The 17,347-nt window shown below is 43.4% G+C and overlaps 1 protein-coding gene across 3 annotated transcripts in view; it reads left to right on the top strand.

The window, feature by feature from the left end:
- Positions 1-16,886, top strand: part of AADACL3 (arylacetamide deacetylase like 3) — a 28,972-nt gene extending 12,086 nt beyond the window's left edge. The window contains exons 1-5 of one of the 3 annotated variants that reach the window (XM_013970414.2): positions 6,858-7,167; positions 11,869-12,085; positions 13,820-13,883; positions 15,045-15,096; positions 15,274-16,886. In XM_013970414.2, coding sequence (XP_013825868.2) covers positions 6,997-7,167; positions 11,869-12,085; positions 13,820-13,883; positions 15,045-15,096; positions 15,274-15,819 — 1,050 coding nt within the window. In that variant the 5' untranslated portion in view covers positions 6,858-6,996 and the 3' untranslated portion in view covers positions 15,820-16,886. Of the gene's footprint in view, positions 1-6,857; positions 7,168-11,868; positions 12,086-13,819; positions 13,884-15,044 lie in introns of those variants that run through there. The other 2 variants (XM_005690882.3, XM_013970413.2) reach the window with 2 other exon arrangements.

The raw sequence follows: 17,347 nt of genomic DNA, 5'->3' as shown, positions 1-17,347 counted from the left end.
CACACGTCACAATTTGATCAAGAAATGGTTTGCTGTTATTGCATAGAATAAGATAAGATGACACTTCAAAATGACAGCTTTTTTGACTTTCGGTCAGATCATGAGGCACCCAGTTATCGAGCTTTATCACCTTTTCAATTTGCTTCAAATGCTGAATGACCATGGAATGGTTGACATTGAGTTTTTCAGTAGCTTCTCCTGTAGTTCTAAGAGGATCAGCTTCAGTGATCCTTTCAATTGGTTGTTTTCAACTTCCAATGACTGGTCACTATGCTCCTCTTCTTCAAGGCCCTTGTCTCCTTTGCAAAACTGTTTGAACCACTGCTACATTATGTGTTCATTAGCAGTTCATGGGCCAAGTGCATTGTTCATGTTGCGAGTTGTCTCTGCTGCTATAACCCATTTTGAACTCGAATTTAAAAAATCACTGGAATTTGCTTTTTATCTAACATCTTTTCTATAGTCTCAAATAAATTTAAAATAAATAGCAAGTAATAAGTCATTAACAAAAGAATATAAAATAAGAAGTGTGCATTAAAAAGATGTATAACATAACCACATTTATTTAAGAATATACTCCAATAGCAAATGGCAAATTTCAACACTGCAAAATTGCAAGTACTTTTGCACCAACCTAATAGTTACTACTAATATTCAAGGTATAAAGCATTTTTAAGTCTTGTGATATGTATAGCTGAATTGCATTCTGAAAGGTTAACAGCTTTATGTACATATTCTTGCTTCCTTATCTTTGCAAGGATTAGATATCCCATTAAAGTATTTTGGTATGAAAAAATATATATTAATATTTAACATGTACTTTTTGTTTTTTAATTTTTACAATGTTCTGTTGGTTTCTGCCATCCAACAACATGTATCAGCCATAATTATACATATATCACCTCATCTTGAGCCTCCATCCCCTCCCCCCGATCCTACCCCTCTTGGCCATCTCAGAGCACCAGATTGGGCTCCCTTTGTTATACAGCAACTTCTCACCAGCTATCCATTTTACACATGATAGTGTATGTGTGCTGATGCTCCTTTCTCCATTCATCCCACTCTCTCCCTCCCCCACTGTGTCCACTAGTCCATTCTCTACAACTGTGTTTCCATTCCTTCCTTGCAAATAGGTTCATCAATATCATTTTTCTAGATTATATATATATATATATATATATATGTTAACATACTATATTTGTTTTTCTAATTCTAACTTACTTCACTCTGTATGATAGGCTCTAGGTTCATCCACCTCACTAGAATTGACTCAAATTCATTCTTTTCTATGACTGAGTAATATTCCATGGGATTTTCCAGGCAATAGTACTGGGGTGGATTGCCATTTCCTTCTCCAGGGGACCTTCCCGACCCAGGGATTGAACCCGGGTCTCCCGCATTGTAGACTGACATTTTACCATCTGAGCCACCAGGGAAGTCCTATATATGTACTATATATACATTTTTAAAGGTAATGGTGAGGCTGAAATTTTAAATGTATTTTGTTAATCATTTAAATTTTAAACCACAAATGATGCATTTTTCTAAAACCTACTTCAAACATCTTAAATACTGTGTTTTTCCCAAACACATTTATCCTGCTCAACCACTCTCTCTTCTGTTATCAGTCATCTTTCCCAGACTCATCAGTGATGATTCATATTTCATCATCTCTATCCTAGCTCAACCCTCTCTCAACAGATAATTTTGCCTCCTACACTCCAAAGCAACAGAGGTCATTAACTGAAACTTTGACTTCCCTTTCCTCAGCCTCCAAATCCCTGTTATGTGACAATGAACAGCAATCAGGAAATGCATAACTCTGTAGGAGTAGAATCCCATGGATTGTCAAAGGGAAAAGCCCAGCTGAGAAATCTGGAAGTGATCCTTTGGTGGCGGTGAAGGCTCAAAACAACATTATCTGGTAGAGAGAGGGAAAGTTAGTCGTTACCACCATGCAAAAATGTAATGGTTCCTTCCCTTTAGCAAAGTCAGCATTGAGTTAGCATCTAAGGCAGGAAATGCCACACCACTGTATCCACAATACTGTAGCAATGCAATCAGGCATCTCAGAAGGAACCAGGCCAAATTAGAATTTTAATATTTTCTTAAAATCTGTTACATCTTTGCCTTTGCGTTTCCTATTTTTCAGTCTTCTGTTCATTCATTCAACCACTGTTTATTGAGACACTTTACATGATTTTAAGTGAGTCAAGAACCCCTGTTTTCATGAAACTTACAGTATTCATGGAGTAAATGAGATAAATAAATGCATGGTATGATAAAAGGTGATATTTGCTAGGCAGTAAAAAGAGAATGAGGAGTTCTGCTGCAGAGGGGAATTGATGGAATTACAAATAGGATAGTTAAGGAAGACCAGTCTGATCATAAGTTCTGAAAGAAATGAGAGTGTTAGCCATGCAGATATCTGTGAAATGAACCTAATGAACAGAGGGAAGAGCAAGTACAAAGGCTGTATGGCATGAAGCAGCCTGATGCCTTCAAGGAGCAACAAGGAGCCCAGTGTGACTGGCAGAGTGACTGAGGAGATAAATAGGATGGAAAGAGGTCAGTGGGGTAACAGAAACCGTTTATGGTAGTTTTCTCAGCCACTGTAATTAGTTTGGCTTTTCTTAAGGGTGAGGAGGGAAGTCACTGGATAATTCTGATGAGACGTCAGTTCAGTTCAGTCGCTTAGTCTTGTCCGACTCTTTGTGACCCCATGGACTGCAGCACGCCAGGCCTCCCTGTCCATCGCCAACTCCAAGAGTTTATTCCAACTCATGTCCATTGAGTTGGTGATGCCATCCAAAAATCTCATCCTCTGACATCCCCTTCTCCTCCCGCCTTCAATCTTTCCCAGCATCAGGGTCTTTTCAAATGAGTCAGCTCTTTGCTTCAGGTGGCCAAAGTATTAGAGTTTCAGCTTCAGCATCAGTCCTTCCAATGACTATTTAGGACTGATTTCCTTTAGGGTGGACTGGTTGGATCTCCTTGCTGTCCAAGGGACTCTCAAGAGTCTTCTCCAACACCACAGTTCAAAAGCATCAGTTCTTCGGTGCTCAGCTGTCTTTATAGTCCAGCTCTCACATCCATACATGACTACTGGAAAAACCATAGCTTTGACTAGACAGACCTTTGTTGGCAAAGTAATGTCTCTGCTTTTTAATATGCTATCTAGATTGGTCATAACTTTTCTTCCAAGGAACAAGTGTCTTTTAATTTCATGGATGAGACATAGCAAGTGAATATGTAGAAATACGCAGTATGTCAGATGTTGAGAAGTGCTTGGAGAAAGATAGAAACAAGAGAAAAGAAATGGTGATGCACCAGAACAAAAGAGAGAGGACCAAATGAATAAAATTAGAAGTGAGAGGAGAAGTTACAACCAATATCACAGAAATGCAAACAATCATAAGAAAATACTGAGAACAATTATATGACAACAAATTGGGCTATTTAGAAGAAACATATCATCTTCCAAGACTGAATCAGGAAAAACAGAAAAATCTGAGTAGACCAGTTAATAATAATGAAACAATGAGTAATTTAGAAACTATCAATAAGCTAAAGTCAAAGGCCAGAAAGCTTCATGGGTGAACTTTACCAATATTTAAAGAGTTAACATCAAGGGAGTGAATGCTTCCAAACTAGTTCTATGAGGCCAGCATTCAGTTCAGTTCAGTTCAGTTCAGTCGCTCAGTCGTGTCCGACTCTTTGCGACCCCATGAATCACAGCACGCCAGGCCTCCCTGTCCATCACCAACTCCCAGAGTTTACTCAGACTCACGTCCATCGAGTCAGTGATGCCATCTAGCCATCTCATTCTCTGCCGTCCCCTTCTCCTCCTGCCCCCAATCCCTCCCAGCATCGGAGTCTTTTCCAATGAGTCAACTCTTCGCATGAGGCGGTCAAAGTACTGGAGTTTCAGCCTCAGCATCATTCCCTCCAAAGAAATCCCAGGGCTGATCTCCTTCTGAATGGACTGGCTGGATCTCCTTGCAGTCCAAGGGACTCTCAAGAATCTTCTCCAACACCACAGTTCAAAAGCATCAATTCTTCAGTGCTCAGCTTTCTTCACAGTCCAACTCTCACATCCCTATATGACCACTGGAAAAACCATAGCCTTGACTAGACGGACCTTTGCTGGCAAAGTAATGTCTCTACTTTTCAATATGCTATCTAGGTTGGTTACCCAAATACCAAAACCAAAGACACACACACAAAAATTTATAGGCCAATATCCCCGACAAGCATAGATGCAAAATGCTCAACAAAACGTTAGCAAATCAAATTAAACAATGCACTGAAAGAATTATGCATTAGGATCAAATAGGATTTATTCCAAGGATATGAAGATGGTTCAGTACTTGCATATCAGTCAGTGTGACACGCCACACAACATTAATAAAAATCACATGATCATGTCAATAGATATAGGAAAAAACATTTGATAAAATTCATCCTCCATTAATGGTAAAAACCTCTCTACAAAGTTGGTGTAATTGAAACATACCTTAACATAATAAAGCCTATTTATAACAAAGCTAACATCATGCTCAACAGTGAAAAATTAAAGCATTTTCTCTAAGATCACATTTTTTAGTAGCATATGGTTTATTCTCTACATGTTTGCAATTTCCCCATTTTCTTCCTGTATTTGATTTCCAGTTTTATACTATTGTGTTCAGAAAAATACTTAACATAATTTCTATCATCTTAAATTTGTTGAGTCTTGGTTTTTTCCCCTAGTATGTGATCCGTTCTAGAAAATGTTCTATATGCACTTGAAAAGAATGTGTGTTCTGTTTTTGGTTGGAATGTCCTGTAGACATTCATTTCAACTTCACTTTATGTCTCACTGCTTCCTTATTGATCTTCTGTCTGGGTGATCTGTCCAATGATGTAAGTTGGCTATTAAAGTCCCCTAGTCTTATAATATTATTATCAGTTTCTTCCTTTATGTCTATAAATATTTGCTTAATTATTGGCTATATTAGGTGCACATTTGTTAATGAATAATATTCCTCTTTTTGTATTGATCCCTTTATCATTATATAATACCCTATTTTGTCTTTTGTTATAGACCTTGTCTCAGCCTTGCTCTCTGAAATGTATTGAGTGTTACCACACCAAGGAGAAGGGGATGACAGAGAATGAGATGGTTGGATGACATCACTGACTTAGTGGACATGAATTTGAGCAAACCCTTGGGAAATAGTGAAGGACAGGGAAGCCTGGAGTGCTGCAGTTCTTGTGGTCACAAAGAGTGGGACATGACTTAGCAACTGAACAACAAAACACCCAGGCTCAGGCTAGGTGCTTACAGACACAGTGCCTTTGTTTCACCCAACAACTCCTTGGGGGTACTATTATTATCCTTCCCATTTTACAGATTTGGAAATGGGGAATCAGAGAGTATTATTTGCTGATGATCAGAATGCTGGCATTCAGCAGGATACAAATCCAAGTCTTCCTGACTCGGGGTTTTTCAACCTCAGTATTATTGATACATTGGACCAGAAAATTCCTTGTTCTGGGGACCATTCTGTGCACTGTACAACATCTGTGTACTGACCCCAACATCTCTGGGGTCCACTTGCAAGATGCCAGTGCCAGTCCCCACCCCATGGAGTGGCAAAAACCAAAAATGTCTCTAGACATGACCAGATGTGCCCAGGGGGGTGGGATAAAGTCCCCTTGTTTAAAAACCACTGCCCTGACATGAGGGTGGGGGAGGTGGGAGAAATGGCAGACATTATCATTATTACAGAGGATGAGGGACTGTGTTGTTAGGGAAGATTCTGAACCCTGATAGCAATCTCTGACCCAGTCTAGAAACAGGGTCAGTTTTTTTTTTCTTCTCTGCTTTATGATGAAAAGGACAAAGCTTGTTCATTCTTTCATCCAGTAGACATTGCTGAGCACTCACTAAGTACCAAACCCCAGTCTAGCTGTTGAGGAGAAAGCAAGGAACAAAACAAAAATTCCTGTCCTCACAGAGGTTACATTCAAGGTAATACGTGAACAAGTGAAGCACGTGGTATCCCAGACAATGATAAAGGCCATAGCAACAGATGCAGGTGGGCCAGGGTGGGTATAGGAATACTGGTGGGGACAATGTTAAATAAGGTGGCCAGGTTTGGCCTCACTCAGAAGGTGACATTTGAGCAGAGACTCACAGTAGGGGAGCGATTGAGGCCAGCTGAAGTTTCAGGGAAGAATGTTGCACAGGGAATAGTAAGTGCCAAAGCCCTGGGGCCTCTGGCAGGTTGAGGATTAGTAAGTGCAACCAGAGTGGAATTAGGAGGTGGCGATGAGGTCAGAGTGTTGGTGGAAGGAACAGTGTGTGTGATGTCCACAGTCACTTTCTTATTGTTCAGCCTCTAAGCTGTGTCCGACTCTTTGCAGCCTCATGGACTGCAGCATGTTAGGCTGTGCTGTTCTTCACTATCCCTCAGAGTTTGCTCGAACTCACGTCCATTGAGTCAGTGATGCCATCCAACTGTCTCATCCTCTGCTGCCCTCTTCTCTTTTTGCCTTCAGTCTTCCCAAGCATCAGGGTCTTTTCCAATGAGTTGGCTCTTCATATCAGGTGGCCAAAGTATTGGATCTTCAGCTTCAGCATCAGTTCTTCCAATGAATCTTCAGAGCTGATTTCCTTTAGAACTGACTGGTTTGATCTCCTTGCAGTCACTTAGCCAAGGCCATTTCTAGTAGCAGTGCTAGATGCAAGCTTGGACTTTTGAGCTCTCCTTTCCAGCTGGGTCAGGTTGCACAAGCCACATTCTCCTCTGTATGGGCCCTGTCCTAGAACCAGGCCCTCACCTGAGTTTGTGACTCACCTGGCTGGACCAATGCTTGCAAGATATGAGAAGGTGGAGAGTGCAGGTGGTGGTGTATAAGTGGAGCACATCTGCCATCTCCCAGCTGTGTCGAATGGTCCTGTCCTGAGCACAGTCTCCTCTTGGCCTCTCCCATGGTAGAAACAGCAGGATGTTGATCTCGTTCCTTCTCCTGCTCCTTGCTACAGCTTGCATGGCCTCCATGGGTGTCGGACTATGGGTCGTCGGCAACCACTTCCTCACCACAGACATCCCTGCTGCCATCAGCCATCCAGTGAGACTGTGGGTCTTTAACTGCATCTTCCAGCTTTTGATAACATGGGTGAGTTTTGTTTGTCCCCTCCTCCAGAGAATAATATCCCTGGGTCAGGAAGATCCCCTGGAGAAGGAAACGGCAACCCACTTCAGTGCTCTTGCCTGGAAAATCCCATGGAAGGAGGAGCCTGACAGGCCTTTGCAGTCCATGGGGTTGCAGAGAGTCGGGCATAACTGAGCAACTTCATTTTCTTTCCAGAGAATTAAGAGCAGATTAGGAAAACACAGGGCTGCCCTGGTGATTTAGACAGTAAAGAATCCGCCTGCCAGTGCAGGAGACCTGGGTTCAATCCTTGGGTTGGGAAGCTCCCCTGGAGAAGGCAATGGCTACCCATTCAAATATTCTTGCCTGGAGAATCCCATGGACAGAAGAGCCTGGCGGGCTACAGTTCACAGGGTCGCAAAGAGTCAGATATGACTGAGCAACCAACACTAACTAACTAGAAAAAGGACATACCAGTAGCTTTCAGTTAAATTGACAGTCACATCATGGCTGTGGAGGCTGACAGCATATTACCCATACCTGAAGATTTTCTATTGGATAACATGGTTCTTAACCTCTTCCTGATGTTTTTCAAGCTGGCCTAGGCCAAGAGCCACAACATTCCAAAAATGATTCACTTCCTCAGATAACAGAGAAATTCCACCCTACCTCCTGTCTTATTTTCTCCATGGCATCCACCATTCTGTGGAGTGGTGAAGACAGGGATAATTGTTCTGAATTTGGAGCCCATGTTGGCTACCTGCTGCCTAGAACCAGCCAACCACAAAATAAAGAGATGTAGCAGATGAGTAAATGAGTAGAGATGAGTGCAACTCCAGAATGTGACTTTTTAGAAAAATATTTTGTTGCTTTTGAGAGATGGAAAACTCTTTCTGTAACATAGTCAGATTCTGCTCATTGTTGCTGGTTTGTATAATTTAATCAAATACTTGTAATTATATCATGGTGAGGATTGTGTAAATATTGCCAATTAGGATTTGCTGTGATTTTCCATAGGGCTGATGGAGACTGAATAGAGAAGATACATTTTAGTCTCTTACTTCAGTGATGAAGTAATGAAAAGTGATGGCAAACACTTATTCTCAATGTAACCTTGATGGAGGAGAACTCAGGGGCCAATTTTCTTACCTATATGGAGAAAGCAATGGCACTCCACTCCAGTACTCTTGCCTGGCAAATCCCATGGGCGGAGGAGCCTGGTAGGCTGCAGTCCATGGAGTCCCTAGGAATCGGACACGACTGAGAGACTTTACTTTCACTTTCAGCTTTCATGCATTGGAGAAGGAAATGGCAACCCACGGAAATGGCAACCCACTCCAGTGTTCTTGCCTGGAGAATCCCAGGGACGAGGGAGCCTGGTGGGCTGCTGTCTCTGGGGTCGCAGAGTCGGATACGACTGAAGCGACTTAGCAGTAGCAGCAGGGTCAGCTTGTACAAGATGGGATGGTTCAGTCCTGTGGTTTTCCTGGCCTTGACTCTCATAGTCTACACTTTGGGTTTCCAAATACAGTGACTCAAGTTCCTCATCTACAGGATCAGGGAAAGTAATAGACCCAGCTTCATAGCACTTGGTGGGTATGTAATGAATTAATCTACTCAGAGTGGACTTTATGTGCCCAGTACAGAGTAAACTGTCCATAAATATTAGCCTTATTGCTATTTTTTTAATTTTTTTTTCTACAAAGTTGTGTAACTGCTATGTGTCATTTTCCCTTTCCAGCTCTGAGGATTAGTGATAGGTGAGAGAAATAAAGCCCCAGACAGAGAGGACTTGCAGGCAGTCTGAACACTCATGGCAGTGCTGGGTGGGGAGTCAGCAATAAATAAGCAAACTTGCTACAAATAAACCAAATGACGAAGTGGCAGGTGCTGTGAGGAAAGTAAAACAGTAGGGCTATAGTAGAGTAACCTGGAGCTCCTAGAACCCTCAAGGGTAACAGAATACAAAGAGTCCATGAGTTTGGATGGGGTGGAAATTGCCCCATTTTCACTTAACCTCTACAAATGTGGTATTTCCTTCCATCATGCATGAAGGGAACAAATCACCACTGGGACAGCAGAACCCTCAACTTTGTCAGCAAGAGGAATCACAGATATTCTCAGAGCCTATTACAGGCATAGCAGATTGCAAACAATCACATGTGTACCTTGTTCTTTTGAAATTATGATAGTATTAGACCAGCCACTAGATCTTCTATTTAGTATGCTAATAAGGAAGTACTGAAGGTATATTATTATAGCATACATTTACTCTAATATTTTGATAACTATATTTCAGTAAAATATAATAATCCTATGTATTTTATTTTATATATTCAAATGTATTCTGTGAAAAGGCCACAAACTTTGCTAAAAGCCCAAGTGCTCTTGGTACAGAAAGGATGAGAAACCACTAGAAAGAGAGTGCTTGGGGGAGAGCCCACATTACTTGTTTATATTTTTTACCATGCAAACTTACAGACATAACCCAAGGAGATAGAATAGTATAAATAAGCCTTAGACATTCAACTCATATTATTCATGATTATTGATTCCCAACCAATCTTACTTCATCTGTGCCCCTATGTTTCCCCTCATTCCCATCTCCTCATAAGTAGATCCTAGATATCATATTCTTTTTATCTAAAAATATTTCTCTAGGTATCTCTAAAAAATAAGACCTCCCTCTGCCCCACCATCCCTTTAAAAAAACAACCACTATGCAGTTCAGTTCAGTTCAGTCACTCAGTCGTGTCCGACTCTGTGACCCCATGAATCGCAGCACGCCAGGCCTCCCTGTCCATCACCAACTTCCGGAGTTCACTCAGACTCACAATCCATCGAGTCAGTGATGCCATCCAGCCATCTCATCCTCTGTCGTCCCATTCTCCTCCTGCCCCCAATCCCTCCAGGCATCAGAGTCTTTTCCAGTGAGTCAACTCTTGGCATGAGGTGGCCAAAGTACTGGGGTTTCAGCTTCAGCATCATTCCCGCCAAAGAAATCCCAGGGCTGATCTCCTTCCAAATGGACTGGTTGGATCTCCTTGCAGTCCAAGGGACTCTCAAGAGTCTTCTCCAACACCACAGTTCAAAAGCATCAATTCTTCGGTGCTCAGCTTTCTTTACAGTCCAACTCTCACATCCATAAATGACCACTGGAAAAACCATAGCCTTGACTAGATGGACCTTTGTTGGCAAAGTAATGTCTCTGCTTTTGAATATGCTATTTAGGTTGGTCATAACTTTTCTTCCAAGGAGTAAGTGTCTTTTAATTTCATGGCTGCAGTCACCATCTGCAGTGATTTTGGAGCCCACCAAAATAAAATCTGAAACTGTTTCCACTGTTTCCCCATCTATTTCGCATGAAGTGATGGGACCAGATGTCATGATCTTCATTTTCTGAATGTTGAGCTTTAAGCCAACTTTTTCACTCTCCACTTTCACTTTCATCAAGAGGCTTTTTCGTTCCTCTTCACTTTCTGCGATAAGGGTGGTGTCATCTGCATATCTGAGGTTATTGATATTTCTCCTGGCAGTCTTGATTCCAACCTGTGCTTCCTCCAGCCCAGCGTTTCTCATGATGTACTCTGCATATAAGTTAAATAAACAGGGTGACAATATACAGCCTTGACGTACTCCTTTTCCTATTTGGAACCAGTCTGTTGTTCCATGCCCAGTTCTAATTGTTGCTTCCTGATCTGCATACAGGTTTCTCAAGAGGCAGGTCAGGTGGTCTGGTATTCCCATGTCTCTCAGAATTTTCCACAGTTTATTGTGATCCACACAGTCAAAGGCTTTGGCATAGTCAATAAAGGAGAAATAGATGTTTTTCTGGAGCTCTCTTGCTTTTTCCATGATCCAGCAGATGTTGGCAATTTGATTTCTGGTTCCTCTGCCTTTTCTATAACCAGCTTGAACATCTGCAAGTTCACAGTTCATGTATTGCTGAAGCCTGGCTTGGAGAATTTTGAGCATTACTTTACTAGCGTGAGGGATGAGTGCAATTTTGCTGTAGTTTGAGCATTCTTTGGCGTTGCTTTTCTTTGGGATTGGAATGAAAACTGACCTTTTCTAGTCCTGTGGCCACTGCTGAGTTTTCCAAATTTGCTGGCATATTGAGTGCAGCACTTTCATAGCATCATCTTTCAGGATTTGAAACAGCTCAACTGGAATTCCATGACCTCCACTAGCTTTGTTCGTTGTGATGCTTTCTAAGGCCCACTTGACTTCACATTCCAGGAAGTCTGGCTCTAGGTGAGTGATCACACCATCGTGATTATCTGGGTCGTGAAGATCTTTCTGGTATAGTTCTTCTGTGTATTCTTGCCACCTCTACTTAATATCTTTGGCTTAATTATCACTCTTTAAAATAGCAGCAGATGCTTAGGATGGCCATGATGACTAGAATGGTCCAGAAAGGCCTCCCTAGGAAGAGACCACACGTGCAGACTGAGGTGGGAGCCTTTCCAGAGGCCCTTGAGGGGTGACCAGAGCCTGGTTTGTGGAGCTAGGTGTCTGAAGAGAGAGAATTGAGAGGTGTTGGTACTGGAGCAGTGAGGGTCTTGGTGAGGATGGATTTTCTGCAGGTGATGGAGGCACAGTGGGGGACTTGCAGGCTTGTGGTCCAGCCTGCAGCCACTCTGCAGAGGGTACTGTGGTGGTAGAGCCCTGACACAGCATACTCTGAAACACTTCTCATACCATTTCCTTTTCTCTCACCAACAGGGGATGATTTTTGAGAAACTGAGAATCTGCTCTATGCCCCAGTTTGTCCGTTTCGTTCACGATCTGCCGCCACTAAGGAAGCATCCGGATGTGGTGGTCAAGGACCTCCGGTTTGGGACAATCCCCATGAAGCTGTACCAGCCCAAGGCATCCACAAGCTGTCTCAGGCCTGGCATTGTGTTCTTCCATGGTGGCGGGGGCATCTTAGGGAGCCTGAGTAAGAGTCCTTTCCTTAGATCCCTTGCCTGGAGTATGATGTCCCAGAGCACAGCCAGGTGGACCCACCTTTCAGCAGGAGGTGGCACTCCTATCATCTTCCTGGGGTCTCAAAGCTGCTATTATGACCAGGGGATACCAGGACAGTTACCGAGGCCCAGATTATATACATATGTATATATACCATACATATATATTAAGGATTTCTCTGGTGGCTCAGATGGTAAAGCATCTGCCTGCAATGCGGGAAACCCGGGTTTGATCCCTGGGTTGGGAACGTCCCCTGGAGAAGGAAATGGCAATGCCAGTACTCTTGCTGGAAAATTCCACGGACAGAGGAGCCTGGTAGGCTAAAGTCCATGGGGTCACAAAGAGTCAGACATGACTGAGTGACTTCACTCTCTCTCTCTCTCTCTCTCTCTCTCTCTCTCTCTATATATATATATATATATATATATATATATACACATACACACACAAACAATTCATACAACATAAAATTCACCATTTTAAAGTGTACAATTCGGTGGTATTTAGTACACTCAAATGTGTGACCACCACCTCTATTTAGTTGTAAATAAGGATTAAAAACAATGAAAACACAAGTGTGTTTCACAGTAGGTGTTGCTTGAGACAAATTTCTGGTACAGACAGACAGGAGGACTAAAGAGTAAAGGAAAATTCGGGAGGGGGGGAAATGAGCGCAAAATTGGGTCAATGTTATATGTCTTAATTTTTTCCATTGTGGAGAAATTAGAGAGAAAAACCACCTTTACATAGTACTTCTTGATCTGTGGAATGCCAGGGTCCCTTTGCTGTAGACTTTGAGAATAAGGGATTTAATACAACTGTGGTTTTGTTTTGGTTTGCATAATCAATGATGATAAGGCAATATTTATTTGTTGACATTATTAATATTTACATGGCAGATACTATAGAATCTGTGTAGATGCATAATCTTTTTTGTAAATTTTTTTAAATTGTGGTAAAAGCCACATAATATAAAACATATTTATTGGTACAGTTCAGATGCACTAAATACATCCACATTGTTGTACAACTCTCATCATCATCTATTTCCTGAATTTTTTACCTTCCTAAACTGAATCTCTGTCCCCATTAAACACAGCCCTCATTTCTCTTTCCAACACCCCACTGGACCCTGGCATCTACCACTGTACTTTCTGACTATGAATTTGACTATTCTATATTCTACGTAACTCGTGTAAGTGGAATCAAACAGTATTTGTCTGCACCTAATATATATTGAAAAGCATCTCATCTAAGTCCCCAACAACCCTATCACTGTCATTATATCCATTTTATAGAAGAGGAAATGAAGTTTCAGGGAGGTGAAGGGACCCACCCGGTACAACTTTAGGTCAAGCTAAAAGGAGGAAAACTTGGGATCTGAACTCAGGTCTGAATCCATAGCTCACCCACTGAACTACTGTACTCCATGGTCAGACATCTTCTCAGATGCTGTGAATGCACTGTAGATTCGATAGGGTTGCAGGTGTGGGGTGGGGGTGAGTCTTAGAGAAAGCTGTTGAGACAGCTCGACAGAGGAGAGTGATAAAGTAGAGAGGAAGGCTGACTACAGCTGGAGGAGAATCTGCGAAACCTTGTTAGAATCAACCCAGCCCTTTGACCTCTGAAGTTGTCCTTAAGAAGGGGCAGGTGAGGAGCCCGCTAACCTCCCCAGCTTAAATGTTTCAAACCTTTTATTTTTTAGAAACACACCATGGCATATGCTGTAATTTGTGCAAGAAGAGTGATGCGGTGGTTCTAGCAGTTGGGTGAGTAAGGCAAGGATGCGGAGATGCTGGGATTCCAGGAGCCCCAGGGGCAATAAAGGGGAGGGAGCCAGGAGTCTGTGGCAGGCCGGTGTTGAGGGACGCCAGGAGCACAGGATGGGCTGTGAGATGATGGTGAGCAGGAGGGCAGGGAAGAGAGAGAGGAAGGGAGAAGCAGGGAGAGGCAGAGATGGGGCATTCCTCCTGAGGGTGGCCCTTGAAAGTGAAAGTGAAAGTCTCTCAGTTGTGTCCAACCCTATGCGACTCCATGGACTATACAGTCCATGGAATTCTCCAGGCCAGAATACTGGAGTGGGTAGCCTTTCCCTTCTCCAGGGGATCTTCCCAACCCAGGGCTCAAACCCAGGTCTCCTGCATTGCAGGCAGATTCTTTACCAGCTGAGCCACAAGGGAGGATGCATTTAGAGCATTACATCATCTGGAAACTGGATAGGGGGTGGTATTTGCAAAGTACATCCAGGGCAGAGCTTCACTACCAGTGCATGTCTGGGTGGAATACTGTACGTGAAGCAGAACAGCCCTGTACCTTCTACACACTGAGTACCTCCCACCACCAAATGCACACAATGCCCTGCACTGTAACCAGGACAATCTCAGACACTGCCACATCATTTCCAAGTGCTCCAGAGAGAGAGGTCCACCCTGGTGAGACCCACTGAAGGAAGCGGAAAAACTGAAAACACCACTGTCTCTCCTAACTGATCTGGGCGAGTCACCACGCAACCTGGAACCTCAACAGGGCACAGAGACACCTGAAGAGACCCTCCCTGGGTCTCCTGCCTGCTGCCTGACACATCATCACCCAGGGCCTGGGTGGTTCCTTCTGATGTGAAGCTGTTCCTGCAGTTTCATTTAAATGCACATGCCAGGAAGAGATATCCACTGCCAACATCTTGGTGGGGATATAGCCAATGAAGTAAGTAAAATTGACAGAAGTCAGTCCTCAGGCATTTCTGAGCCTACGTGCCTGGGCATTGAAGGCTTTGTCTGTCATCTCATTTAAGCCTTCTACTTGACTTCACCTTCTCAAGCCTCAGAAAAAGAACTTTATAGAAGAAATATGGGCAGAAGGATGTTAGACACAGGTGTTTTGGGCCCTGTAGGAGTGGTGAATGTAAACCGTATTCCTTGATTCCTTTTCAGATACCGCATGATGCCTAAGCATAAGTTTCCAGTGATAGTAACAGACTGCATGGTGGGTACAATCCACTTCTTGAAGTCCTTGAATACGTATGGGGTGGATCCAGCCCGGGTCATAGTCTGTGGTGACAGTGTGGGCGGGGCCGTGGCAACAGTCCTTTGTCAAAAGTTTGTGGACCGTTCTGATCTCCCCAAGATTCGTGCTCAGATCCTCATCTATTCCACTCTCCAGAGCCTGGATTTCCAGTCCCCTTCCTATCAGCAGAACAAAAACATTCCACTGCTCAGCCAGAATTTGATCTTTTATTGTTGGTGTGGTTACCTGGACATCAGCCCCTCCTGGAGAAGCGCTGTATTGAAAGGCTCCCACTTGCCTGCGGAAGTCTGGGAAAAGTACAGGAAGTGGTTGGGTGCAGAAAACATCCCAGACAAGTTTAAGAAGAGAGGTTACCTGCCTGTGTCCCGTGAGCCCCTGAATGAGGCTGCCTATCTGGAGACAAAAATCATTCTAGATGTGATGAACTCACCCTTGATTGCAGACGATGAAGTAGTGTCTCAGCTCCCTGAAGCTTGCATCGTGAGCTGTGAGTATGATGTACTTCGGGACGATTCGCTGTTGTACAAGAAGAGGTTGGAGGACCTGGGGGTTAGAGTAACTTGGCACCACATGGAGGATGGTTTTCACGGAGTGTTGACCACCATTGACATGAGCTTCTTTTATTTCCCCTGCTCCTCGAGGATTCTGGATGCTGTGGCTCATTTCATAAAGGGGCTGTGACCATTTTTCCTTCCTGCTGCAGTTGCAAAAGTATGGATTCTGCCATCATCTGGTTCTCATCGAGGGTCCCTGTTGTTCATGTAGGTGATGCTGGGTAGGGCTGGGGAGAGTGTGGAGGTTACCATGTCATCTTACATCAGGTTCTTGAATCCTAGAATGCATGTCTCTGATGTCTAAAAGGAGAACAGCAGAACAAACAGGTTTAGGGAAAGGGTGGGCTCTCTGTCCATGATCCATGATCACTGTCAGGGAAAAATCGAGCTGACATTCTTAAATGACCATTTGCAAAAGGGAATGAACAAGTAAAGACCATTCATGGCCTCCTTGAGGGAGAGTTCAGGCTGCCCAGGCTGATCCAGGCTGTGGGCAATAGGAGTGTCTACTTGTCTGGGCCTTGGAATAAGCTGGGAGCATCATGTGCAATCTCATGGGCCTCTTCCAATCTGGCTCAGAGGGCAGGGGTCCTGATGTCCTAGTACTGGGTGGTGGTGCAGAAACTGGTTTCATCTTCCTCCTCTGGGTACATGGTGACATTTTCCCTGCCCTTTCTCTGTCTCTGAGCTCAGTCTCAACTGCCTGGACTGGAAGAGTGAAGATGGATTGAGTAGGTTTTCCATGGTGGTTGACGCTTAGTGGTAGATAAAAACAGACTGGAGCTCTTGGAGTCAAAGTCAGGCTTTCAGCCAAGGGCTCATAAGCAATATTATATGTTGAAGGGTTAATGCGGCCACAATAGGGAAAGCAGAGATGTGCCTGCAAACGGGACTCTCTGCCTGGGCTGAACGTGCTTACAAACAAGATGTTCTGCCAAGGAGACTGGACACAGCCTTGAGTTTAATGGTCCCTTGCAAATAAGGGAACATTCCCTTCCTGTGATAAGGAGGAAGAAAGGGCTCTGGACAGACTCTGCAGTAAGCAGGAATTTCACTCCCTTTTGCTGTACAATAACATTTATGCACATGCACTATACTGAGAAGGCTTAGTCATACAGTCTGGAATTCTGCCCAGGGGGGCTATATAAAAGTAAACCGCAAGCTTGCTCGCTTGCGCAGTTCTTTTTCCTCCGGCCGGAGCTGTGTCTCTCTCTTGTGTGTGTGTCTTGTCTTTGTGTCATTTCACTCACAATCTCCAATACCTGGTGCCCAACGTGGGGCTCGAGTGAAACCGAAAGGGTGAGTAACCCCAGGGGAATTTAAATCCATAGCAGGGGAACTTTCGGGAAAATCATGGGGAATTCCTTACCCTAGCAGGGGAACTTTTGGAAAATCATGGGGAATTCCTCATCATCATTATGGACACAATACATGGAGTTGGTCAAAGGACTTCTCCACTCCATAGGCGTTAAGGTCTCGACTCGTCGATTGAGTGAGCTCTTTCACTTGGTGGAGCAATATTGTCATTGGTTTCAATATCAAACTAAGTTACAGTTAAATTTGAAGGAATGGAAAATAATTCAAAAAGAATTGAGAAAGCAACATCAGAAGGGTAATGTGATCCCTTTGAAGTTATGGACATTATGTAATGCTAT

Source organism: Capra hircus, chromosome 16, assembly GCF_001704415.2.
Source record: "Capra hircus breed San Clemente chromosome 16, ASM170441v1, whole genome shotgun sequence".
In the NCBI taxonomy this organism is placed as follows: domain Eukaryota; kingdom Metazoa; phylum Chordata; class Mammalia; order Artiodactyla; family Bovidae; genus Capra; species Capra hircus.
Note: the sequence above shows the minus strand (reverse complement) of the source record. Positions and strands in the feature narration are given on the sequence as shown.